The 27,666-nt window shown below is 41.4% G+C and overlaps 2 protein-coding genes across 2 annotated transcripts; one reads left to right on the plus strand and one right to left on the minus strand.

Annotated features, from left to right (window-relative positions):
* The first annotated feature begins 7,580 nt into the window (after window positions 1-7,580).
* cx43.4 (connexin 43.4) lies at window positions 7,581-17,156 on the plus strand. Its single transcript, XM_034693652.1, has 3 exons — window positions 7,581-7,930; window positions 14,443-15,622; window positions 15,719-17,156. Exons 2-3 carry the CDS (start codon window positions 14,476-14,478, stop codon window positions 15,730-15,732), a joined length of 1,161 nt encoding a protein of 386 aa, XP_034549543.1. The 5' UTR covers window positions 7,581-7,930; window positions 14,443-14,475; the 3' UTR covers window positions 15,733-17,156.
* Window positions 17,157-18,916: 1,760 nt separating this feature from the next.
* Window positions 18,917-26,900, minus strand: LOC117820375 (lactase-phlorizin hydrolase-like). The gene is made up of 13 exons (XM_034694111.1): window positions 26,829-26,900; window positions 26,065-26,737; window positions 25,322-25,970; window positions 23,682-25,232; window positions 23,322-23,590; window positions 22,928-23,218; window positions 22,639-22,837; window positions 22,049-22,251; window positions 21,811-21,917; window positions 21,590-21,721; window positions 21,211-21,434; window positions 20,811-21,038; window positions 18,917-19,411 (listed from the first exon to the last, which is right to left on the minus strand). Exons 1-13 carry the CDS (start codon window positions 26,885-26,887, stop codon window positions 19,170-19,172), a joined length of 4,827 nt encoding a protein of 1,608 aa, XP_034550002.1. The 5' UTR covers window positions 26,888-26,900; the 3' UTR covers window positions 18,917-19,169.
* Window positions 26,901-27,666: the final 766 nt, after the last annotated feature.

The raw sequence follows: 27,666 nt of genomic DNA on the forward strand, positions 1-27,666 counted from the left end.
ACAGTGTGTGCTGATAGAGAGATAAGCTACATAGAGCCAAGCTGTTTTTGAGCCAGGCTGTAAACATGTTTATTTCTGCTGTAAAGATCGTCTTCTTTGAATGGGTGTGTATGTGGTTTCCAGTGTTTCTGCAGCCAGCCTCAAGCGGATTCTCGATGATCTGCAGTTTATAACACTTCCGCATGGGCTTCATATTTTGAGACCGGAGGTTGCCGCTTGCTCTCACCCAGTGACAGCTCGTAAAGGCCTCAGTCGCCCGAAACCCAGAATGGGATAAGTGGTATAAATAATAGATGGATGGATGTTGCTGTGGATATCAGAGGTTTATGACACTGTCAGGGTGAGGGGAAGTAGGACACAATTGTGGACTGGGAATGGGGGTTCTACAAGCTATCCCAAAGGGATAACTGCTGATGTGAAAGCGATTGAAAGGTAGAGGGGAAAAGGACAGAAGTTAAATTGAGCAAAAAAACAAACAGGCTTTTTCAACTAAACAAAGGTTGGGTAACGCAAACTAAACCACTGCTGCTGAGCAGCTGACCAGAAAGCAAACTCTTAGGAAGACCCAGGAATAAACTCCTTTAGAAAACAAAAACAGCTCAAGGGTTTAAGGGTGAAATAAAAGGCTTGGGTGAAAACAAGCTCAGCAGTCTTAGCCAAACTACAGAAACTGCTCACAAACACACTGTTAAAGAGAATATTTTGGGTTTTGGTTGACACACACAGACACCTGATAGTGTATGGACACAGAGGGAACCTCTCACTATCTCTGAATATGAGTCAGCACAGAGCAGAGACATCCTTCATATGAGACTCACAAGCTCTTGATTATGACATGAGAAGTCCTGTACACAGTATGTTTGACGCTCATACGGTTAAATTGTAAAGTTAAACTGTGGCAGTGGAAAGATGTCACGTATCAGCTTTCAACACACTGTAGAACATTCCACATTTTTCATACATGACTTACTGAACCTCTTTTCAAAGCATTTCATCTTCAGCTGGTCAGTGTACATCCACTTCCCCCTCATTTTTACTTCATTGCTAATTGAATCCTACTTTAACCCGAGTACTTCAGTCCTTAAACCATGTAACATCTTTCACACATGAATAACATGTCTGAAGTTTTGAATGCAGCTCTGTACATTCCACATCATTTATACATATCTTATCTGTATTGAACTGTTCAGCATGCAGCACTAGCAGTTAAGTGCCAGCTTTTTCAGTCACAACGAAAGCCTTCAGACAATCCATTTACCTTTTCATTTAATCGTTTATTTTCTCAAACCCTGCTGGTTACTTTGAACGTGTCTGGAGATCAAAAAGGATTGGGAATAACCAGAGGATGGACAAACACTGCTAGCTGTTAATGACATCCAAAGTCATGTAAGGTGCTTGTCTTTAAAAATATAGGAAAAATGTAATCAGACTCAACAAAATCATACAACATTCTTCTTGGACCATTGAAATATCAATAAAATGCTTCTAATTCTGTCAAAACATCTGATGAGGTTGGAAATACGACCTTCTTTTGTGAGCAGGGAATTAAATGACACCACTTCAAGGGGAAATAAGATGAAATTGAGTTTTATGGGCATGCAGTGGTTTTATAATACCCAGAACTTTATTTTGTAAACACAGGAAAATATAAAATACTGTAAGGATTAAGCCAAATGTAAACAAGCTGCATGGTAACAGACTTCTTGAATGCATCCTGATGAAGATAAAAAGAGGCAGCAGAAGAAGGCATCTCTTTTTTCCGCAGTGGTATCTGACAACAAGCCAGGGAATTAAGGCCAACTGTTGATCTCTCTCACAAATGTTTTACTCCAGTCTGTCCTTGTTTTTTTTCTTGAACATATCCAGTTACAACGTGAGCTTCTTCTGAATGTAAACCTGTGGGAAACAGGGAACATCGGTGCTGACAATAGAGCCAGTAAGTGTTAGTGTGCAAAACTCAAACACAACTAAACAAAGATTTTAATCAGGCCTCAGCTCATTGAAACACAATGAAACAATTGATTGCAAATTTGCAAATCCTCCACTTTAATGTAACTTCTTTTGAACTGTAACTCACAGAACAAACCCGACTCCTGCAACAACAAACAGTTAAACACAAACCTGAGTCAGCCACCTGTTTAGTTAAGAAGCCGACACACACAAGCTGTTGTTTTAGGAGGGAAACCTGGGACAGATAATCATCTCTGGGGTCCCGCCATCGCTGCACCCAGCCCCCGATATCCTCACCACAACCATCTGCTACGGGGGTAGGGCTGTCTGTTTCCATGGTAACTCTGTACCCCTCCTCCCTATAAGCACTGAGGTTTCTTTTCTTTTGTGTCACACGTGCAGTCTGTTCTGACTGTATTCTTCTGACGGGTGCTGGTGCTGACTGCTTGACTGATGCGCACAGTTTTGTAATAGTATCTGCTCTCTTTAGTGATAGAGAGAGCTCATATGTGCACTTCTTTAAATACAACTAAATGCTTTCACATATCAGTGGATTTTGGAGTTACATCAGAAGACAGACTATAGAAAAGTAGATACAGGAAAGAACCTCGGGGAATATCAGTCTCCCTCCCCCACGCAAAGAAGGTGACCTTGCAAATTAAGCCCACCAACCCCCTTTTACCCTGTTGCCTCGTCCCCCTGTCCCCCTCCGTGTGTCCTGTAAGTAAAGTGGTAGTCAGGGTGAGGAAGGAAGAGCAAGCAGTAAAAGCAGCTGGTAAGAAGCAGTAAACCTGACAGAGAACAGTCAGAGACCACACCAATGGATGTTTTTTATCCACTTTGAATAAGTACAAATAAAAATCCTCTCTTAATCGACCCTTTTCCTTTATGTAACAATAATTTAATTAATTTTAATACTTTAAATTGTGTCTGTCTCCTGATTGAAAATGTTAAACCCTTTTCTATTTAAAGAGCTAAATATGTAACAGCTTGAGGGATCACCAAAGTTTTTTGTTGTTGTTGTTGTCCATGGAAAAAGTGATTTCTGGCAACAGTTATTGCATGAACTCTTCTTGGCACGCAGCGCACTAACACTTCTGGCTATTGTTGTAATACATATGGATGTGGGTGTGATACACAGCACTGAACACAGGATGTCCAGTATGTGAGGCCTATTAGGATGATGTGTTGTTCATTTCATTTTAAGCTGTTGTGATAGAAGTCATGTTTTTCTAAATGATCAGTGACAGCACATCCAACCGGTCTGTGTCTGCTTTATTTTGGGTTGGAGTCAAACTGAGACTTTCTGATCTGGAGCAGGAACGTATTTAGGAGCTATTTGGGCTAGGCAGACTTCTAAACAGCGCACAGATGGGAAACATTAGTATCGCTGGCAGGAAACTCAATTTCCCAGTTGTACTGTGAATTAAAATGTAACAATGTGGGCTAGGTTAACTGCTGAACTTAATAACTCTCTGTCCTCTCAATAATTGCCCCAAACCTTACAGGTGCAGGTAGATTTGTTAGACTTAAGCGCTCTCTTTCTAATAAAGGACTACATTTGCATAAGAAGAAACGCTTGAAGAAAGGGTACCAAAGAGTAAAAAAGTCCTGACTAAATCGTGATTCCCAAAAAAGTTTCATGACATGAGGAATTAATTCCTTTTTTGGCATGCTTCAAAAACGCGGCTGGTCATTTTTTCTAGTCATCTTGGAAGGTTGCCAGGTACGCTAATGCCATTTAATAAAATGAGTTGCACCCTTGTGCATTTTTCTGGGTGTGTTGGCAGGGAGACTGACTCAAGAATGCAAGTTAAAAGATTAAAAGCAGCAAGAGCATGCAGAAAATCCAAGACACTGCTCTGGCTGAAGCTTTGCATTTGTGTGTATGTGTGTTTCACATATTCTGCAAAAGAGAGAAAGGAAATTCCATTACAGTAACAGGCAATGGAAAAACTCCATCATCCCCCTAAATAGGACAGTTGAGGAGACACAATCACTACTGTTCAAGGCAAAGCTTTGTGCCATATTTTTTCATTTTCGTGGCCCTCTCAGGCGTTTCAGCTCCTTCTGCTGACAAAAGAATGCTACGGCTTTTCTTGTGGAACTTGCACAAGCATTCAAGCACAAAACCAGTTGTGGGCTGTTCTTTCGTCAAAAGTGTGTGAGTGTGCATGTGTATGTGTCGGGGCAGGAAAGCAAACATCACAAAGGGATGAATCACAGAGGGTCAGGTTCTGGAGCAAACAAGAGGGCAACTCTTGTGCAAAGCCCTTTCACCCCTTTGAAAATGTTGCGCCATCATATCCCAGGAGCTGTCAGCTCCAAGGAAAACGTGTCGTTTTAGAATGCAATCAAGAACAGAAAGTCCAGACATTTGTTATGCTGGAACGTTGACTTAAATGCTTTAGAAGAATAGAGTGAAAGCAGTAACATACAAGTTCTCAATCCACACCTACGTGGATGAAACCCTAAAAGCTATTTATATTTTTAAAAACACCCACACAGAAACACTCCAACCATGAAAGAATGTGTAAGTCTCCCGTTGGGTAATCACAGAGGACTTAGGCGAGCAGATTTAAGACTGACCGAATGTCATACATCAGCAGTTACAAACAAAACCCCCAAAGACTGAAAAAAAGTGTTTTTCACATTAATCCAGGATGGAAGGCGTGTTTGAAGGTCGAGCTCTTTGTCCTGGCTTGAATACAAACATGTTTTTAACAGTGTGGGAAATGGTAACACCTCTGACATAATGGATGCAAACTGTTTCCATATATGTTTGTATGCGTACCTTTTACCACCCCTATTAGAAATGTGGAACCACTTAGCTGAGGTGTCAGAGGTATACATGCTTTCTTCACTCAAGTATTCATAGAAAGAACTGATGCATGTGCAAAAAGTTTCTGTTAAAGCTTTACAGTGGAGTAAAGGTGGACAGAGTATTTCACTGTTTCAGAGGAGGATAAAATGTGTACGGTTTACAAAACCTGCTGCAAGTATTGAAAGAGGAGGAACAAAGTCCTCAAGTTTTATCACAACAAAACTTTAAACGCAACTTAATGGCTGTCAGACTAACAACCATGTATTGAAGAAATATGAAGCAGCAGCAGTCGCATTTAGCATTAGCACCAACAAAACAATGAGTGCCATAGTTCCAATCAAGCGGCAACCTCCGGCCGAGAGAATTGAAGCCGATGCAGAAGTGTTAAAAACTGCAGTTCATCGAGGCCGGCTCCGGAAGTACCCGAAACCACATACACACCAATTCAAAAAAGACGAAATTCACAGCAGAAATAAACATGTTTATGTTCATGTCGAGTGAGGAGTCTGGACTGTTTTTGTGTGTAAACAAAAGTGATTTCAGTCAGAAAAAGTACAAAGTGTAAATATTGGTGCATCTTTGCTCACAGATTCTTAGCCTTTCTTACCCTCAGGTGTGCAGAAACTACACATTGTAAAATACAGCAGTATAAAGGACAAAAAGTCAGCAGTCCTATATGAATATCAGCCACCAGGAGCGGTTTATCATCTGTTTTTTTATTGGCTCCAGAAAATCCATGTTGTGCATTCCTAGAAATACTGTACTGAGAACTGTATCTTTGCTTCATTGTGGAAAGACACTGGATGAGGAATGTCTTATTGCTCTGACTCTGCTCAGTGTCATCAATAAGCCTGGCTGGTTCCCTTTCCTCCCTGTGCTTCAAGTCGTTACTGACATGGTCACGAACATTACATTTTCCAGATGTTTCTTCTTTGCAGCCAAGTTTTAATATTGCCTGTATTGTCCTGATACATCTTTGATTTGTTTTTGTCATGTCCTGTCTGACCTTTGTGAAATTCATTGGTATGCACTGCAAGGAATTGTTTTTTCTCTTGATACAGTCCCATCCATGTGTGATCAAATCAGTCTCATTTTGTAGCAGGTGATGCACAATGATGCAAGAATGATCATTGATTATCCACCTTAAATGCATCAAACCAGACATACCTGAAAACTTCCTTTAAGTTCAGTATGGCAGTTTTTGTACTTAGTGCGCTTATTTGAGTTTTAGATTCTGGAAATAACACCAAACAGTATTTATTACACAAGGCCTTCCTTAAAGCCTAAGGAAGTGAAAAACAATCTCAGGTTAAAGAGGCTTTTAGAGTCCACTAAGAATAAAAACAATGTCCTATTTAAACACAGATGAGGTCATTTAGTGTTCATGAGTACCATTTATTTTATTTTTTCTTCATATGATTTTATGATTTATGATGTAAATCTGAATTTCAATATTAAAAAAGGCTGCAGGGAATTAATACTTATGAAAACAACTGTATTTTTCCCTTTTTAGAAATAAGACAACTAACTTCCGCTTATGGTTTCACAGAAACCACGAGGCCGGACTCTTCATTCTCCACATTATCTCCCTCTGTCATTTGGACTGTGGTTAACCAGAGCACCCCACATTGCTCGCCATGAATAAAAGCATGCTTGTGGTTCACAATAGAGCTCCACTGCTCCCTGAGAAGGGGGAAGGGCTTTGCATTCCTACACTGACCTCCTGTTTGCAGCAGATATTAAACAATAACTGCTGCCTGCAATGTGCTCTTCCCGGATGTGAATGGTTATCAAAAAGAAAAGACAAAGCTGCGATGGTCCCAGATCTTTGCAGCTCACAACAAGCTGTGTTTACAGGCGCAGTGGATCTGCTTTGTGTGGTTTTGTTTGGAGGGAATGAAGACAGGCATTTCATGGGTTTCGTGCAAAACAATGCAATCATTCAATCTGGATGACTACCTCAGGAGTGTGATGCTTATTAGATTCCTGAACTATTTAATCTGAGTAACTGCACATGTCTTTATTGACTCACTTCTTTAGGGAAAGTGCCGTGTAAGGCTACTGGAAATTCAACTGCTTTAAGGACACATTACCTTTGACTGAGTGTACATCAGTTATCATTCTGCAGGAGGTACAGATGCCCCTTTTCCCAGCTAAAATAGTGCTGAGTTAGCCGCCTGACTCTGTGATTCATGACACTACTGCCCCAGCATCCTTCAAGTCCTAACACGGGACGTAAATCTGTCTCAAAGTAGAGGTAACCCTACTTCATCTTTGAGTAATGAATAATATTGAGTGTAGGAAGTAGCTTCAAAGAGACTCTTCGGGGGTTGTGAGGACAAGCACGTGCGGCCCTTGCCAAAGAAAGTTTGACATGGAGGAAGAGGCCCCATGATGGCAACAACTTCCGAACATCTGCATCAGCAGGAAGCGGAGCACTCGGTAGCAGTGGTCTGAATGTTAGTCCACATCCTTCAGCAGAAACAAAGGTTAGATGCTGATAAGGCTGCTGCTTGACAAGACCACACATATAGCTGTTTGCCTGTTTTTATTTCCACCTGCTGCTCCAAGCAATGATGGGACATGAGTCATTTGCAGGTTGTAACATGATCCCTCCTTGAGGAAGAAGTAGTAGTAATATGTTTGGAAAAGACCCAAAAATTGCTTGTTGTTTTGAGAGTTGGTATTTTAAGCACCGAGCAAATGATTCTTGTATTTCTCTATCATTAATGTATTTCTCCTAATGTAGTATTTGACATGTTTATGTCCTTCTGCTGAGACAGACTGTGGTGACTATGTGCATTCCCTCTCTGCTTCCAGAGTAAAGTTGGAACAGAAAGGCGAAGCAGGGATTGCATCAGGAATGCTGGCAGTTGATGGTTTTCCTCCACTCTTGCGCAGACAGGGGGTGGGGTGCTCGGCTGAAACGGGGAGGAGAAAAAGGGGGGGACTAGTTGGGAATCATTCTTTGTCCTCACCCGCAGTACAACGCACAACTGGAGAAGGAAAGGGCTCCGTGAAGGGAAAGAAACACTGGATGGCTTGATACCAGAGCGGGAGGGCTTTATTTTTATAAAGAGAAAACCAAGAAAAAGCTCCCGACAACTTCACACAGCCGTTCAGAGAAACAAGGGGATCTTAAAATCACAGCTGAAGGTAAGAAAGCACACACACACACACACGACCCGCGCTAACGTTAACGCGGCAGCATCAACACATACCTTTTAGCCTCTGCTAACAATGCTGCTCAACTTATTACTTTAACTTTTCCACCAGGGCGACAGTAACACGTGTCCTGATGTGATGAATGTTATTTTCTGGGGTTCTAACCCCTTATTTTTCACTGAACTTGGGAAAAGGAAATGTTGTTCACAGGCTAACTTCAGTTTACGCGCACAAGCTGGAGCTGCTCCGCGCTGATTAAACTACCATTAGGTCTCAATCTGGGAAATCATCTCTGGTTTCCGCGCGTGGAGCACATTTCTTTGGGCTCCAGCACCACATGGCTCTAAAACTACATGTGTGCTAAATCTTCGTGTTACATTGTGTGTGTACCTCGGGTATGGACTGTGTTTCAGTGATGGAGGAAGAAGCAGGGATCCCTGTAGTCTTATTTGTCCTGCTTCCTCTCCCCCTGCACACACACGCACACACACACACACACGTTGTTTTCCAAAGGTATTTGTATTATTCTCTGGTTTTCTGTTTGAAGTAGCCTACTATTAGTCCACTGTGGAACAAGCTACACAGGATCCCGTGTTTTCCGTTAACTGGATGTGTGGACGCATGTGGAGCACCGTGGTGACGTCGTGTCCCGTTAAACACGAGGAGTGATCGTGTATGTTTCTGTGAAGAGGACTAGTTTTAGGTTTCCACTCTGTATTATCCACAGTACCAGTGTTCTTTACAGCAGAGCTGGGCCCACACAGAGTATTGTGTGTGTGTGTGTGTGTGTCTCATGTGTTTATACTCAAATAGCTAACCCAACAACCTGTACATCCAGTTTCCATAGGGGCATGAAGCAGGGAGGATATATTTGTGAGGATCCATGGGTCAGTCCAGTCACGCCTTTTTGTGACTCATATTCTTCTATTTTCACATTTTCCTTCCTATGCTCTCAGGGCCTCTTAGCTGTGAGGCTGTGAGATAAAGGAGAACCATAACTAGCCTCCCAGATGTGAGGGGCCACAAAGGTCCCTCTGTCATGCAGGCCTCTCTGGAAGTGGTGAAACTATGCTGCTTTACCTACTTCAGACTTAAAGCAGGCTTTTGTCGTGCCTCAGAGAGGTCCAGATAGCAAGTTTTAAAATACTATGTTAGTGAAATTTATACAGTACAATTAATTAACTGTCAGGGAATATATGTAGACCTTATAGGTGATGTTAAGACTGCATCAAAAAAACATAGGAGGTAGTAGACTACAAAAAAAGGGTAACTTTTAAAAAACAGATTTGAGGGATGAACTGTGCTTTACTCTGAGACTAATGTGTATCAAGAATTGAGAGAGAGTTTTTGATTAAACCAATTTCAACCATAGTGATCCTCAAACTTCCATTTAACTCTCCTGTTGTGTTTGTTTCTATGGAACAGCAATAATGTTCCTGGGTCAATTTGACCCATGGCATAGTCAATTATCCAAGTGTCGGAACCCCAAAAATCCCAATACACATTTTTCAAATCAAAATTTTAACTCCATTTATTAACCATTTAAATCAAGACTCAGTCCACTGATGTTCTTTAATCCTCACAGATCATGGTTCAATGAGGATAACTCACTCCTTTTTCATCAACACTAATGTTAACACTTTTTTAATGTACATTGGAAAGCCCTTAATATAAATACAATAGTTTTACATGACATAGAGTTTTGTTTATTTTACATTCTGATTTTTTTTATATGAAGTGATGTTGATAAATTGACATGACTCCCCTTCTGTCACATGCAGATTTTCATGCTGCATTTGGCTGGTTTGGAGGGCTTATATTGCCTAAAATAGACTTTTAAAAGGGTCAATTCGACCCGTAAGATAACGGGAGGGTTAAGGATGGGCTTCAGTAGTCTGCAAGTTGTATGACTACATTAACAAGATCTCATCTTGGCAACAAATCTCTGTAAAACTGAATTCTGTAGCTTCCAACACCGTTTTGCCCCAAACCCCCTGACTTGGATGAAGTGTTCAAAATGCTAATAAAGAATCCTTTTGTAGGTAGAGTAATGTATAGAGCATGTGCTCCCCTCAATGTGATCCATATCTTTCCAAAAAAATAAAGGTGTCCTGAACTCATGATCTGAAAAACAAACCTGTTCCTCCCTTAACTAAATCTGTTATTGTGGAGAAAGTCACTTGTTTCAAGTTTAATATGAAGAAAGTTAAAACTGCACCCAGAAAAAATCACAAATGTACATGTATTGTCGATATGATATGACCTTTGATACAGTCTTAACCATCCAAATGTATTTTCTGGCTATTTCGTCACGGTGTAAGTTTCGTTGTGTGGAACTACACAGCTTCACATTTGTTGTAGTTTATTAGTCACATTGTCAGCAAAAAAAGTAAGCATGTTTTGAATTTAGAACGCTCACATCGGAGTGTCATTCAAAACCAACAGGACTTGATTTTAGAGCGGGCAATTTACTGCAGTCAGATTTAGACAGTCTGATTAACTGTCTGTGTGAGGGCTTGACAAACTCGCTGACATAAATTTCAGCGCTGACAGTAGCTTGAGGCAAAACTGAACCGTTAACCCAGATTACAAGCAGCAGAGTGTGCTGTTGACAACTATTCCTTACACGTCGTGTGCAGCCTGACAAAGAGTAATGCAGCTAATATTTATAGTTTGGAAAAATAAGAGTAAGTATGGAAGGATTAATGGTTGCTATCAGATTTAATTCAGCTTGTTCATGTGATTTGCTGCAAAGTATTCAGCAGTTTGCATTCCATTTGAAACCAGATCCATTGTCTAAATGCAGACATTTCTTAATTATGTTGATGTTTAAACCTGGCCATGAAGTCCTCATGCTGTCATTCTGATGGAGGGGATGCAGTAGCATGCAGACTGCACTGCAGAACTTATTATTTCATGCAGTGTTTGTCATTTTGTGCACTATGAGCAGACTTCTCAAAAGCAGTGATTTGGGCAAATATAAAAGAAGTGTACGCTTCCTTGTGGGGACACCAGAGAGGTATACTACGAAGCGAGTTCAGCATATCCTAGATGTCTTCTCCTGATCCGGCTTCAGTGAACCCAACAAAGGAGATCGCGCTAAACTGTCACACGAAGCTGGTTATCAACATGTTGAGTCAATCCAGAATTACCCTGAGCACGCTCACATGAACGGGGCGGAGAATGTGACCAATCACAGACACGGACAGTCTGCCGTCAGCAGACATGAATCCACATGAATTTCAAACACTGCACTGATATTAGAAAAATATGAAGAAGTTGAACACATAATCCAGATTAACTTCAACACAGCTGTGTTTGAAACATGAAGGAAGAACTGAGGGATCAGACAAAAACTGTTTGAATGTGCAAATGACGTCTTATTTCCCATCTTAGTGCAGATAGATCTGACTATAATAACTCTGTTTGTTTGTTCCCTGACAGTGATCTCTCTGATTTAATCTTGTCTCGTGTGTGACACTTTTAGACTTAATATTTCAGCTGCAGTCCTGACGGTATCAAATTGAGCGCTGTGGTTAAAGGACTAATACAAATGAGAACATGATTCAAAGTGATAAGCACGCGCAGTTTTATATTTAATGCAGTAAAATAATTTCATCTGAATAATCTGACTTCAGAATCTGTTTGTATATGATGTCAGGAAAGATAATCAATAACTGTCATCAGTATTTATATATAAAATCATACAGGTAGACAAAGTATCCTGCCCGTCTCCCCCCAGCCCTCGCGATCAAGGGAGAGATTCCGGTGGCTGGTGGTGAGGCTTTCGGCAGTGTGACTGCCCCCTGGTGGCTGGCTGCAGTATAGGTCAAAAAAATCCGTCTCCCCCATTCATTTGAATGGGGGAGCAGTCAAACCTTAAAAAATAAACACACGTCGTACGAATGTCTCTCACATCCGTATGCTGTGGTTATATGTAGTTAGTATTTGACTGTTTTGTGTTCAAGGCCTCTTTTCTGAAATGTTTCTTTTTCGTTAGTTATTAGAGTTTAAAAAACGGGGTTTTACTTCGGGGTTTCCTTTGATTCACAGCCGCCGTGGAGAGAAACTTCAAAGGACACACAGCGTCTTGTGACGTCACGCTGTAGGGTAGAGCTTATTGCAGTGGCTTTACAGGCTCTGGCTGCACAATGGCGGCGCCCAGGAGCGGGATTTTTTGGCTTCAGAACCGTACAACGGGAAGAGGCGGAGCAACGCTGTCCATTTTTATTTACAGTCTATGCTCGCGATCAGCTCACAGAGCTTCCTGATGGAGCGAGCTGATTGGTCAGTGGGCGGAGTTTTCTACAAACTGATCTCTGATCCTGAGCATAGGAGTTCAGCATGAGTAACCATGGTTATCTACAGTGGTAAGGAGTGAACCACCTTCGTAGTACAGAAAATCCAGAGTTAACTCTGAAGTTGCCTCGATAACCGCAAATCCGGCTTCGTAGTATACCCCTCAGGACCTCAGGTTTCATCCACAGACAAATCTGCATGGTATAATTTCTTGTCCTCTTGGTAGTCATGTGTGCAAACAGAAGGTGAACTCGTTCTTACCCATCAGTCAATGAAGCATCATTCATTTGACTCTTATCACTGTAGAAGCCTGCACACTTAATGCTGACTTTATAGTGGTGGAAAAAAGTTTTCAGACACTCCAAATATTGCATTGAGAATCCCTCTTAGGTCTTCAAGTGCAATTTCTTTTAGTCCAGTCACAGGTTTATTTATTCTTTGTTCAGTTTTGAACACATTTTCTGTTATTTGTTGACTTTGATGTTGAGAGCTGACATATTGAAACTGTCAAGAATTTAGCTTTGTTAGTTTTCCTTGTAAACGATAAACACAAAAAAAAAATTGTATTTGTTTATGTCTGTCTAATGCTTGAAACACAACAAAACATTTTTCCACAAATATTTCATGACAATGTTTGAGATTGTGTAAAATGTTAAGGGTGTCCGAACACTTTTTTCCACACTGTATTCATTGAAGGATAGCGGTGTCTGTATTGAACTTCAGTCACACCTTTTCATAGGACTACCATTCATACAGCACTCCCATTCACACCTTGGGAGTAACCTAAATACACAAACAGCCTTAATAACGGATCACCTTGGCGCGCTCATGGAAATGAGGATTTTACCCTGTTAGTCTGTTGTGGGATTAGAACAGTAAAAATGAGATCTTTTCATGAAGCAGTTTTTATATTTACCCCATTCCTCACATTCCAGCTTCTATTTGTAGATAAACTGTTTTGGGATCTTGGATTAAAATCCAGGTTCTAATGGTTTTTTTACTTTAACACATATAAATGTTTTCTTTGAGCTAAAAATTTTAATACAATTTATAAAAAAAGTATATCTGCCATTGCATAGATTTCCATAGTCTCAGGATTCATGTCTGTAAAGTGTATTTTGTATAGAACATGGCATTACCTTTTATGATCCCCCTGCTTGCTGAAGTCAGACTGGTCAGACAGGAATGTTGGGAGATTATTCAAACGTACTGCTTATTAAAAACATGTTGGTGGGAACTCTTGTCACATCCTGTGCGACGCAGATAGGCTGAGCGTTCCTGGTTTTCCATTGGCATCTTAATACCTGCTCATACATGCAGTGGCAAAGTTCATCATGAGAACTGTCAGCACATCCAAAGAGTTCCCATCAGACACACCTAACATTGCTTTCTACCCCCCGGTGTGAAACGACAATAATTCAATTCTTAAATGGAATCGAACATTTCAAGAATGGACGTCTATGAAGCACTTGGACAGAAGACCTAGAATGAATAGCCCCTGAGCATTGAAGCGAGTGATTAAATGATATAAACTTATAAACTATAAACCCTGCTCTGGCCCTCCTACTACCATTAAAAGCCTGGTGGTTTATAGTGTTGCTGAATCACTCGGCAGAGGGAGTTATGAGGTCAGTCACAGATGGTGTGAAACCACAGGAGCGCTTCATTTCCTCTTTATCTTAATTACTTTTCACTTTTTTTGCAAACTTAGTTTGACATTTGAACCATGACTACATACAACAGGTGTTCAATTATTTACATTTAATAGTTGAATTTGAGTCACCAAGGTCATTTTTGGTCTTTTTTTTTTTCAACTTGCCTGAACACTGAACCGATATATTAAACTTTGTAGTGTGACTTCCTCCAGAGGAATACGATTTGACTTTCTCTTGAGGTAGTCTGGTTTAGAGGGAACGATATGATGGTCTTCACAAAGACCCTCTCAGTATTAGCTTAGGTAAGGAGGGATCTTTACCTCAACATGCCCTGTCATGTCATGGCAGGGGATTACTGAGCAGGAACAATGTCTCAAGAGCTCCACCTTGTGGCCATTTAGTGCAGTAACACAAGGAGTCATGATGTGTTTATAATAACTAGTGAGACTTAACTTTCAGTGACCTTAACATAATAGCCTGGAATGACTATGTGCTCTCTCATGGTGTCTGATTATTCTCTTTGTTTATTTTGGCTTCTTTTCCTCACAGGTTTGAGAGGTTCCCTCCAGATCCAGAAGCAAAATGAGCTGGAGCTTCCTCACGCGTCTGTTGGATGAGATTTCCAACCACTCCACCTTTGTGGGCAAAATCTGGCTCACCCTCCTCATCGTCTTCCGGATTGTACTCACAGCTGTCGGGGGGGAATCCATCTATTATGATGAACAGAGTAAATTTGTGTGTAACACACAACAACCCGGATGTGAGAACGTGTGTTACGATGCTTTCGCACCACTATCACACATCCGCTTCTGGGTGTTTCAGGTGATTATGATCACCACCCCCACCATCTTGTACCTTGGCTTTGCTATGCATAAGATCGCCCGTATGGATGACGACGACTACAGGCCGCGAAGCAGGAAGAGAATGCCGATTGTAAGCCGAGGAACTAACCGGGACTATGAGGAAGCAGAGGATAACGGGGAGGAGGACCCCATGATCCTGGAGGAGATTGAGCCGGAGAAAGACAAGGAAGTTGTTGAAAAGCCGAGCAAAAAGCATGACGGACGTCGTCGCATCAAACGTGATGGCCTGATGAAGGTCTACGTGTTTCAGCTGCTGTCACGTGCCCTCTTTGAGGCCTCGTTTCTGTTTGGGCAGTACGTCCTGTACGGATTAGAAGTGGTTCCATCATATGTGTGCACACGCTCTCCCTGCCCACACACTGTGGATTGTTTTGTTTCACGTCCTACAGAGAAAACCATCTTCCTCCTCATCATGTATGCTGTCAGCGCGTTGTGTCTGCTCTTCACCGTGTTGGAGATCCTCCACCTCGGCTTCAGCAGCATCCGGGACTGCTTTTGTGCACCTCGGCCCAGACCTCCCACCCCACGTCACTCAGCTCTGGCCAGCCAGAGATCCTCTATCTGCCGCCAGCCCTCTGCACCTCCAGGCTACCACACGGCTCTCAAGAAGGACCCATCAGGGAAGATGGGCTTCAGGGACAACCTGGCAGACTCGGGGCGCGAGTCGTTTGGCGACGAGGCTTCATCACGGGAGCTGGAAAGGCTGCGTAGACACCTAAAACTGGCCCAGCAGCATCTGGATCTGGCGTATCAAAATGGGGAGAGCAGCCCCTCACGCAGCAGCAGCCCAGAGTCCAACGGTACTGCAGTTGAACAGAACAGACTAAACTTTGCCCAGGAGAAGCAGAGCAGTACATGTGAGAAAGGTGAGGCCCTTGCAGTTACTTTCATTCACTGCGTGTTTTTAATTTTATACCTCTGACCCATATGACACACTAACGGCAAAATATCTCTGTTCTCAGGTCTCCGTGCATAAGTTCTCATCAGCCAAGATGACACTATAGAGCAGAGAATGGACAAAAGGGAATCAGAGTGAGTGTGTGTGTGTGTGTGTGTGTGTGTGACGAGATGTCGGCTGAGGTGGATGAAGTCAACCCAAGCCGTCCAGTGTTACGATCAGCTGTGGTCGAGCAACAAATCAAACGAGGAGGAGAGCGGTCATCTCAACCCAGCAATACTTGACTCCAGCCTGTCTGAAGATCCAAAGTGCTTTCCAACTACCGTCATGCAGTGAGAGCGGTTATGGTCCACCTGCTTCTCCCTCAGGGCAGCTATCCTTTTTTTTTTTTTTTACAAATATTTTTATTATGAGACTTAGAACTATTAGTCATTTCTACAAGCTTTCCTCTTCTGGAAGTTCGCAGTGAGTGCATCTCAAGTTTGCCTTAGACCAAAACTGGAAGTCCGTTTTTATAGCATTTTGATGAGGTAAGGCTAAGCCAATTGTAGAGCAAAAAAACATGGTGTAACTTTAAGAGTCTTTTGAGTGAGTGTGATGCAAACAAATGGTTCATGGACAAGGCACCGGTCATTAAAAGGTACTGGAATAGTTGTCATGCTGATGAAGGCTTTTTGAGGTGTTAATTTTCAAACAAAGGTTTCTTTCAAGTGTACAATGTTTTATTTTTTTTATAGTTTAGAAAATGTTGGCACTGCACCAGTCAACATTCCCAAGCCTGGTGCCTTGATGGTAACTGGAACACACTTGGGGTGCCTTTGTCCAAAGGAATAAACAAACCTGGGTAATGCTTGAAAAACATGTAACTCTTGATATTGTATTGTATTGTTAAAACGTGTATTTGATACTGTTCTTTATTTTTGTATTAGTTTTGACTATTGTGCTATCGAAGAGGCTCTTGTCACTGTGGCTTTTTAATTTGAAAAGGAATGACATTCACTGCTGTCTTAGCTCCCTAAAGCCAGATTTAATCCGAGACTGGTCTGTTCTGAAAAAGGTTCGGTACAGTTACAGTTCACACCCGACAGTTCTTTTAATTTCAATAATCTGCATCCCAGTTTCTTATTCCCACAGTCGACCAGGTTACTTTCTCCTTTTCTGTTAAAGCTTAACTCTGTCTGTATTTTGAATAAGGGATTTACTGTCTGTCATGTTCATGTCTTAAAGTGCTGATTGTTGGATCAATGTTACCAGAGGTCAGGAATCTCAGAAGTTGTAAATGATCTAATCATTTCAATGTGAATTCAATGCCTTGAACGCGCTCTCCTAAGACTCCATCTTTTGTATTCTGAATCATACACACAGTGCCATTAGTACCAACTCAAATATTGTCATCTCAAGTTATTTTTGAGCAATGCTTTTTTGTACTTTTTATACTTTTTGTATTGATAGTACTTTGTGGTTAGTTTTTACAATAAATTTTTACAACAAATACCAACTTTTCTAATTGTTTGTCTGGTTTTACTTTCAATGCATAGTCATTGATTTTATTGTCAAATGTCAAAACTTGATAAAAGCAGATCAACTTGAATTGAATAACATTTTTGATGGACTGGCTTACACATTCTCTTTTATCATAGGAAAGCTAATACAGCTGAGTGGATATTTTCAGTTGTAACATGAATGTCAGACTTAAGTTTAACTTTACTTCAAGAGGTTTTGTTGAATGATTACTCTATTTAGAAAACAATAAGAACACATGGAGATTATGATAATGGATTACTAAAGCAGAGTGAAAACAACAGAAAAGGTGGTACAAACTATTTATTTCTATTCCAAGCATTAGCTCCACCAATACCCAGAGCAGACTTTAATACATGGAATAAATCTTCTCAAACTTCATATGGAATAATAGAAAAAAGAGAATCAAATAAAAAACAAATACAACAAAAAAAGGAAGCAGGTTAAGGTCTTCAAAACTTGAAAAATCATTCTCATGCTACACAACACCTCACAGTATTGAAGTGGGTTAAAGAGGAAATGGGTCCAATTATCAACATCAGATCTGTATTGGCTATTTGACTTTGTCAACTTTACACAACTCAAAACTCAAATTAAAAAACTATCCACGAGGCACGGGGAGAGTGGATTGTACACGGTGTCCAAAGATTGCCAATGTCCAGCCAAGTATTCAGTATTTTGGTGGTTTATTGTACAACACAAAAAAGGCTTCTGTCAAACAAAAGGGAACGTCTCTAAGCCTTCAAATCTCCCGGTGTCCCCCCTCCTATCTTACCTGTCCATCTACATACACGTCACTCGGTGCAAAACTATCAACCTACAAAAGTGAGTAACGAAATATACTAATAACCCCTATGGCATCAAACTTAAACCTATAATTACCTTAAATTAAATAACAATAAATTAATTGATTAAAGTAAAGAATAATCAAATATACGAAACAATGTAAATAGCTCCAACAAGATCAGACAAATAAATATAATTTGGGGCATTCATAGAAAAGGAAGATTGGACATGTAATTTAAATGTAAAATATAATGCTCATTTTAAAAATCAGATATAGCCTGTGACTACTCATGACTCCGGATCAGTTCAGGCAAGGTAAAGATGGTTACACACTCTGCACTAGTCCTTCTTGCAGCACTATAATGACCTCTAGTGGCCTCAACTGGTTTTCATAGAAGGATCAGCTTTACAGTGTAGTGGGCTTCTTGGAGCCCATGTTATTTGTTCCAGGTCACATGTCTTGTAGCATAGTCAGACTTATCTCAGGGCTTTATTCTCTTAATGACTGAGAGTTTATTTTTTCTAGCATGGAAAAAAAAAATCTATGACCAAAGAATTGTTGTGGGCATGTGCAAACTTGAGTACTTCTGATCTGATAAAACTAGAGACATTATTGAGTAAGAGGACTTGACCAGATTGCAATCCTGTGTGGTGTGATGTTTTTTGGTTCACAATGAGAGTGCAGATAATGCTTAGCACGAACATGATGAAGAATAAAAGTGTTACAATCTTTTGTTTGAAGCATTGAAAGCAAATCAAGACAAATTTAACCGGATAAAGTTTTCTCCACAGAAATGTGTGCTGTCATGTGACTGCATATAATTAAACTGAGTTTTAATTTTTTTAACTATGGAAGCAACTATAAAGGAAGAAGAATTTTGAATTAAAAGTGTCTCACATACATGAAACCACTTCAGGGGTCTGTTTTTTGCTGTCAGGAAAACAACACAACTAATGTGATAGTTGAATTTATTTGAATGATAAAACAGCATTAACGTCAGACATATTTTTTAATCAGCACAGAAAAGACATTTGTTGAATCCTGCTCTAAGTACAAGAAGTAAACTTCTCCAGCTTGCCATGAATATTTTAAAATCTTTGCTGTTCAAATATATATTCACATGAAATAGCTTTTTGAAAAAGGATTTTTGCTCATGCGGCTGAGACATTTACAGTTCATTGACAGTGTAGGCCATGTGTCACTCCCATTAAAACTGAGTTTTTGACATTTCAATCTTTTCTTTCCTACCCATTCTCTTTGACTGTTTTCTTGCCTTGAAGAAGCAAAAGGTTGAACAAACAGCACAAAATGCTACAACTATTAGGAGTGAAAATGTGGTGGTAAGTCCGGTCTCTGCATCACTGATAGAGAGCTCCATTCCCAAGAAGCTAACTGTGTCGTTCGAGCGAACTGGCTTGGTTGGTGCATCTGTTTTTGGTGCAGTTGTTGCTGTGGAAAACACAGAGAACACAGAATTGATTACATTCAGTGTAAAAAGGTTATTGTTAGTGACTGTACATAAAGAGTAATTGCATAAAGTAACAATCCTGAGCTACAGCCAAAAGCCAATTGGTGTTAGTCTAGCATAAAGACTAACAGCATGAGGAAGTATGGTTTGCTAAATACCAGGCTACATCCCCTGGAGAATACGGTGGTAACAGGATTCAGGAGGATTCTTGGCTAGGAGCAATCCATTTTCTTCACTTGGGTTTTGTATGGATTAAAAGGATACAACGCTTTGATAAGTAAGCCTGGTTCCATTTAGCCTTAAGCTCAGAGCTATGAAAGGTTTATCATCTCCTCAAACTTTAAAATGTTGCTGTCTCCCTGAAGACCATGTCAAATGAGGAGCTAAAGAGCATAGTGTTGTCCCCACCTACTCCCCTGACCCCCTACCTGTACCTGTGAAGCGACCTTGGGTTTTTTGAAAGGCGCTATATAAATTCCAGTTATTATTATTATTATTATTATTATTATTATTATTATTATTATTACTCAGGGTCTTCATAGACCGGATCATTTTAGGAACTGGATCCTTTCCGTGTCAGGACTGATTCATTTAAAACAAAATGAAACAAAGTAGTAATGTAAGGATATATCACAAGACGGTAAAAAGTCGATACAAATAAGGGTGGATTAAAATTGATTCAACATGTGCATTGGGATATTAGTTTTAAACAGTAGAAGGCGCTATCTGCATTATGCTCTGCTTGTTCAGCATCATGAAGTCTCTTGCCCTGCTCTCTCGTCACTCGCTGAGTTGATCATAACAGACATGGCGGCAGCAGCTGAAGACCGAGCAGGTCAGGAAGCAGCTTTGTGTTTACAGTCTGAGGTACGGCAGCATTTTTACTTTCCCTGAGATTCCTGAATAAAACATTTAAATTCCAAGCCAGGAGCATTAGCTGCTCTTTAGTTTATTTAAAGAGATTGACCTTATTTGTTTTAATATTTAATACTTTCATTTGGGAATCGCTCACTTTCCTTTTCTCTATAATTGTTCTGAAATTTTCCAACAAGGTATTTTTGTACGGTGATTTTAGTTTTTTTGCAAGTTGCTGAACAAAATTGTGCAGTGGTTTTATTTGAGTTACAACACACCTTAAAAATGAAAAAGGATGACTTTGTTTACAAAGAAATATAAGAGAACAAATATATATTGCAACTGTCCATATCTGAGAACTGAAATAAAATAATAGTTATTTAAAGTTTGAGTTCAATCCAATTTTCTTGAAAATCGTTAGAGAATCGTATCGTGAACCAAAAATCGGGATTCGCATCGAATTGTGGGTTGAGTGTATCCTTCCATCCCTAAAACAAAGTGAATACATTGTGTGGGCTTCTATACCTTCTGGCTCTGGGTCCAAGCACTCATGGGGTCCCTTTGGGAATCCATTGCATTTTATGATGGTGGCATAGCTGGCAACAGAAGACTTGGCCACTCGAGTCAGATTTGGGTCTGAGTGATTAACGTAGAAGAGGCCAAATCTCTCTGAAAAACCGGTAGCCCACTCCAGGTTGTCCATCAGGGACCAAGCTGTGTATCCATGGATGTCCACATTATCCTGCAAGTATGCTGGGAAGACAATGAGGACGGCATAAGGAATGTAAATAGAAGAATTAACTAGAAATGTTGGGCCTTTCCTTTTCAATGTCTGGATATTTTTGGATGATATTTTAACAAATATTCGTTCTGACTAAAAAAATATCTCATAAAAATGTAAGATAATGAAAGTTGTTTTCGACACCTTTTAGCACCTGGTTGATGTACTTTTCATAGTAGTAGCTCCTATGAAAGTCATCTAGGTCAATGGGCCCTCGCTCTGACATGCCATTTTCAGTGATGATAATTGGAGGATTTCCATATTCTTCCTTAATGAAGTTTAATATCTTCCGGAAACCAAATGGGGAGACCTTCAGCCATGATGAACCTGAATCCAGCCAGGTACGATCAGCAATGGTTCCCGCACCCCTGAGGAGATCCAATGGGGTAAGTTGTTTTATTTTACAAAAAAATACGCCAATCCAGAACACATTCAAGTTAAATCACACCTTTTGGATAATAACCATGTGGTTAGCTGAATGTACGACTTGATTCAATGACTTTAATACTTCTGTTCTGCTTACCTATCAGCATCATAGTGCTGAAGGTTCCCATAGGCCACAGGGAATGCCAGCACAGTGGTGTAATGGTTGAATCCAAAATAGTCATAAGTTCCCTTTATCCTCTTTATCTCCTCAGGAGTGAACTCAGGCAGCCTGGTGAGATTGGATTGAATTTATTAGATAGACCAAATAGATGTGTAAAAGGTTGTCACATCCCTGTGTTGATGTTTGTTTTGTAATACCGAGATTTTGGTAGATCAGCAGCTAAGCTTCTCTCTCGTATGATTGTCTTCATCATGTCGCTGTAGTCTCCATTAAAGACCGGATGTGCAAACCAGCCAATGTAGAACTGCACAAGGAGACACACACAATGGCTATTAGAGACCCTCAACTCTTTTCTAAAAAGTAAAAAAAAAATTGCACATGCAGAAGAAGATTCAGCAGAGAAAACACATGTAAAGTATTTTTCATTTCTTTTACCTGAACCACACGTCTAGCTGCATCAATGTCCTCCTGTTTGTAAGGATTTCTTGGTTCTGACCAGTCAGAGTTGATGGTGATTGAGATTATCCCTTTCTGTGTGGCCCGGTATTTGTCATTGTAGAGATGCCAGGCCTCAGCATGAGCTTTCAGAAGGTTGTGTCCCACAATGTAAGGCAGCGTGCCTGGTCGGAGACTGATCCCTGGATACACATAAGGAGTATTTGATACCATTACTTGTTTGTTCAGTCACAGGCTTTTACTTTTGTGTTTTAACTAGGTCAGGTTAAGGTACACAGCAAGGAGCTGATCACTCACTGGTGCATAACGTTTGGGTTCAGTGGTCTCTTCTGAATGAAAAATATCTGAAATAAACTCTCCCATGTTTATTGTTCTGGCAGCAGGTCTATTTTTTTGAGATGCAGTTTAATTCCAGTCTGGATGCAAATCGTATTGTTCACACCAGAGTTGACCCCAGTGTGCCTATCTCAAAATATACATAGTATTACAAGCCAGAAACAGCTAGTAACTCTACCTGCAAAAGCATTGTTGGCTGCTGACAACCTGGTGATAATAGTTTTGTAGCATACCTGGGGCAGCTGCTCCATAGCCATGGCCAACATTGGCTATATTGTATGGCTCATTAATGGTGATCCAGAATTTCACTTTGGGTCCAAGTCGGCTAAAGATGAGGTCAGCATAATCCCTGAATGTGAATACAATTGTGTCGCTCTCCCAGCCCCCAATATTCTGCAGAGCTTGTGGAAGGTCCCAGTGGTAAAGAGTGATCTGACAGTAAGGAAAAAGAGTTAAGGTGTGCCCACTATAACAGCTTTCCAGTACAATGTTTTGTAATGTGAAGGAGAGAATAACACTTACATGTGGTTGGATGTTTGCAGCAAGAAGTGCATCCACCAGTCTGTGGTAATAGTTGAGTCCAGCCTCATTAATGTTCTTGGTGGTGCCATCAGGGAGCACCCTCGGCCAGGATATGGAGAATCGATAATGGGTCACCTTAAGTTGCTTCAATATAGCAACGTCCTCTTCTACTTTATGGTAACTGTCACAGGCTATGTCCCCATTGTCATCATTGAAGACTCGCAGAGGAGTGTGAGCAAACTTGTCCCAGATGCTGAGACCTTTCCCGTCTGCTCTCCAACCCCCTTCTATCTGGAAACAGGACGGAGAGATTTTAATAGACAAAAATAGACTAAAAGATGATATTCAAATCCTGGACACACAATTGTTTGAGGTGTCTTATGTCAACAGTTACCTGGTATGATGCTGTTGCAGTGCTCCATATGAAACCTTTTCGGAAATGTCCATGAAGTACCTTCTCGCCATCTGGTTCAGGGAATCCATTGTCTTTCATGACTTGGTGGTAGAAATGGGCAGAGTATTTAGGGGTTCTTGGACGGTTTGGGTCTGTGAAATCCACATGATGTAACCCAAATCCAATTTTGTACCCATGCAGCCACTCAAAGGAGTCCATGAGTGAGGTTGCTATGTATCCTTTCACCTTAACGCCATCAAGGTCGTGGGCTGTTATTAAAACATACATACAAAAATAAATGATCAAAACCTGAAATCATGTCATCATCAAGACAGATAATTGTATTCAAAGTCAGTGCACCTTTTAAAGCCTCATCAATGTAGGTCTTGTAATAAAACACTCTGGCAGTGTCATCCCAAGTTTGTGTTGCTTCTGTAGCAACTCCACTCTCTGTAACGTAAATCTCTGGGTCTCCATACTCTTCCTTAATCCAGTTTAGGAGTCTTCTCAGGCCCCATGCTACAGCTCTCTGTTCCCTTATTGCAGTAGTGGGGGAATCACCTTCCTCTGCTACCCTCAAGTCCAGGTCGTATTCATAAGACGGAGGGGACAGCCTCAGTGTCGCATGACTTGCAATCTTCGTAGTGTAGTGATTAACACAGAACATGTCAGCAGTTCCCTTGATGAAGCTCTTTTCCTCTTCAGTGAAAGAGGGGAGTCTTGTCTCTGAGAGACCTTGGAGTTCACTTTTGTTTCCAACCTGCCACTTCATTGCATCAGGATAGTCACCGTTCTTGAAGATGGGGTGTGCAAACCAGCCCAGTTGGAACTGCAGAGCACGATCAGCAGCGACCACTTCCCTGGGAACATTAACATCTTCAGGTTCGACCCAGTCAGCATTGAGAGCGATGGATACGAGACCGCCTTGGGACTTGCGGTACTTATCATCATATGTGTGGTAGGCCTTGGCGTGTGCTTTGATGAGGTTGTGTGCAACTTTATAGGGAGCAGTTCCTGGTTTCTGAACATTGGGGGGGATCTGTCCAAGCCTGTATCCTAACAATGCTATTGTGTGAGGCTGGTTAAAGGTCATCCAGAGTTTCACTCTGTCACCAAAGGTGGCAAAACAAAAGTCACAAAAGTCATTGAAAATGTCAATCATGTTTACATTGTCCCAACCACCAAGGGTTTGCAAAGCTTGTGGAAGGTCCCAGTGATAGAGTGTCACCATGGGAGTGATGTTAAATGCTAAGAGGCCATCAATGAGTCTGTTGTAGTAGTCAACACCTTTCTGGTTCAAGGAGCTACGACGACCATCAGGAAAGATCCTGGACCAAGACATGGAGAATCTGTAGGACTTCACCCTGAGAGCTCGTAGCATGTAGAGGTCTTCATCTAGTCTGTTGTAGCTGTCGCAGGCCACATCTCCGCTAGCATTAGCAGGAGTATTGCCAGGCTTTTGGGTGAATGTATCCCAGACGCTTGGCCCTTTCCCATCAGCATTCCAGCCCCCTTCAATCTGGTAAGCTGAGGATGATACTCCCCAGCTGAAGCCTTCAGGGAAAGTGCCGTAGTGATACATTTTTGTCTTGAATTTTGTCTGGTGTGAGAATTTCTCCCAGACAACCTTGGATTTAGATGGAACTTCTGAAGATGATAAACCAGTTGCTCTGCGAGTGTATTGCTTAAATTGCTCTTTGACAACATCCCCATGACGTGAACCAAATCCATTTTGCCCGATAACCTGAGCATAGAAATATGCAGACTGCTTTGGGGTTCTTGGTCTGTCTGCATCATTAAAGTTGACAAAGTGCAGACCAAATCTTTCACTGTAGCCTTGGTTCCCTTCAAATCCATCCATTAATGACTGCACTGTGAACTGTTGCACATCCACTCCATCTAAGAATATTGCTACAAAATGAAAACACAGAAAAGCATATTGAAATTATTTTCATGTTTTACAGGGCTTGTAATCATTGAGTGAAAATTTAGGAACAAACCTTTCAAGGCCTCATTGATGTAACTCTTCATGTACTCTACTCTATGGGTGTCATTGATAGTGTCCCCACTGTACTCAGTTGGCATACCATTCCCAGTTATGTGGATAGGCAATTTGGTGACATTCAAATACTCCCCTGAGATGTAGTTCAAGAGCCTTCGAAGCCCCCAAGGTGCAGAATAGATCCAATCAGACGCTGTTGAAGACCATAATGGGTCAACATGTGCCTGGAAGTCACCCACCCCATGAGGACCAGGGTTACAGCCCCCAGCACTGTTGTTGACCAACCGGGACGTGTAGTGGTTTAACCCAAAAAAGTCAGCTGTTCCATGTATCCTCTTGCTCTCTTCAGCTGTGAAAACTGGAAGTTTTGCAGGCACAGAAAGAGGGCACTCATCTATTTTCTGCTCAATCTGAGTCTTGAGTGTTTCAGGATAATCTCCGTTCACAAATATGGGATGTGCAAACCAGCCCAGCATGAACTGCAGGTAGCGATCTGCAGCTGCTACATCTTCAGGTCTGGAAGGGGCCATGGGTTCAGCCCAGTCAGAGTTCAGAGCTATGCCTACTTTCCCTCCTTGTGTCTTCCTGTGTTTGTCATTGTAGACATGCCAGGCCTCGGCATGGGACTTGAGGATATTGTGTGTGACCTGTGGAGCCAAAGTCCAGGCTTTTGATTAAATGTCTACAAATAAATATACAACAGTATGTATGTGTACACAATGGTAATACAATTGCTCTTACCTGATAGGAGGAAACCACATAGTCTTTCACTCCAGGAGGATGCTCACCAGTACCATACCCAGCATGGCTCACCACCCAAGGGCTGCTGAAAGTGTTCCAGGTCTTTACCCTGCCTCCAAACCTGGAGAAGCAGAAGTCTGCGTAGTCCTTAAAGGCTTCAACTATGGATGCATTGGTCCACCCACCGTAGCCCTGGAGTTCCTGGGGCAGATCCCAGTGGAAGAGTGTGACAACAGGTTGGATGCCAGACTCAAGCAGAGCATTTATCAGCTTGTCATAGTGGAGAGCGCCTTTCTCTGATTGGCTGCTCCTGTGGCCTGAAGGGAAAATTCGGGCCCAGGAGATAGAAAACTGGAAGGTGTTCACATGAAGACCCCGCAGGAGATAAACATCATAATCCACCTTATTGTAACTGTCACAGGCTAGATCAGCTGTCTGATTATCAAAAACCTTATTTTCATGACCAAAACGGTCCCAGATGGTCTCCCCCTTTCCGTCTTCCATCCAACCACCCTCAACCTTGAAGGACTCACTGGAGGTAGCCCACTGGAAGTCATCAGGAAAAGATTCATTGAGGAAAAGATCTCGCTCTGTTGTGGTCTGACCCTTAAACTGGTCCCATACACTCTGATATCTGTTTGTGATTCCACTGTTGTCTGAAGCCCCATGATCGCTGGAGAAGAGAAGAGCATAAACTAATGTCAAATGAAACAAACTTTGTCACTCCATGTCAACCTGCCCAATTTCACAATGTAAAGGCTTACCTGTTGGGAACATCCTGTGGGTCCAGCTTACCCAACATATCCATCATGTCACATCCCATAATTTTCAGATCATTGTTGTTTAAGGCTGTGAAGAGTGAAAGGCAAAGTTACAGACAGCTATCTAATCAACATTAATCCTGCTGTGTTGACATGACAATGTTGGATGCTGCTGAGGGATAGTTATCCCTACAGACACCTTGATTGTTATGCTTATTTACACTAATCGTAAATAAGCCCCATCAGTCAGAACTGACTGACTGATGGGGATGTTGTTGACCAACCAAAGATACAAACTAGTTGACACTAAGTATGGATTTATAGACAATCGTATTGGTTTGAAAGTGATTTGTTAATGTAGCTAAAAACATTGGCCTGCTTAAAGCTAGGGTTGGTAGTCATGGAGAACTAGCATGAATTTGAATGTAGCATTTCCTCAGGACTCCGTCTAACCCCTCCCCCCCTCCCCTCGGAGCTCCTCCAAAACGACGCCCCCGCTCACATGCACGAGCGCCGCTGATTCACAACCATATGATGGTGACTGATTCAAAACCGGTCCTCAGCACATGGTTTGTGTTTTGCACTACATCAAATCATGTCTCACTCAGCGGTAAGAAAACACCAAAACATTCTCATAGTGAAAGTTAAAAACACAAACAAACATGAAATGTACGCTCTGCAGGAGGCGGGCAGAACGGCAGGACAGGATTTGATTGGTTTCATCATTTGGCTCCTGATGGCAGGGATTGGTTGGTGTTTTCCCAGGTTTACTCCGGCTGTAGATAGCATCTTTTTTTACCTCTTTTTTAAGAACACATTATGTATTGATTACCATCAGGAC

Source organism: Notolabrus celidotus, chromosome 10, assembly GCF_009762535.1.
Source record: "Notolabrus celidotus isolate fNotCel1 chromosome 10, fNotCel1.pri, whole genome shotgun sequence".
Taxonomy (NCBI): domain Eukaryota; kingdom Metazoa; phylum Chordata; class Actinopteri; order Labriformes; family Labridae; genus Notolabrus; species Notolabrus celidotus.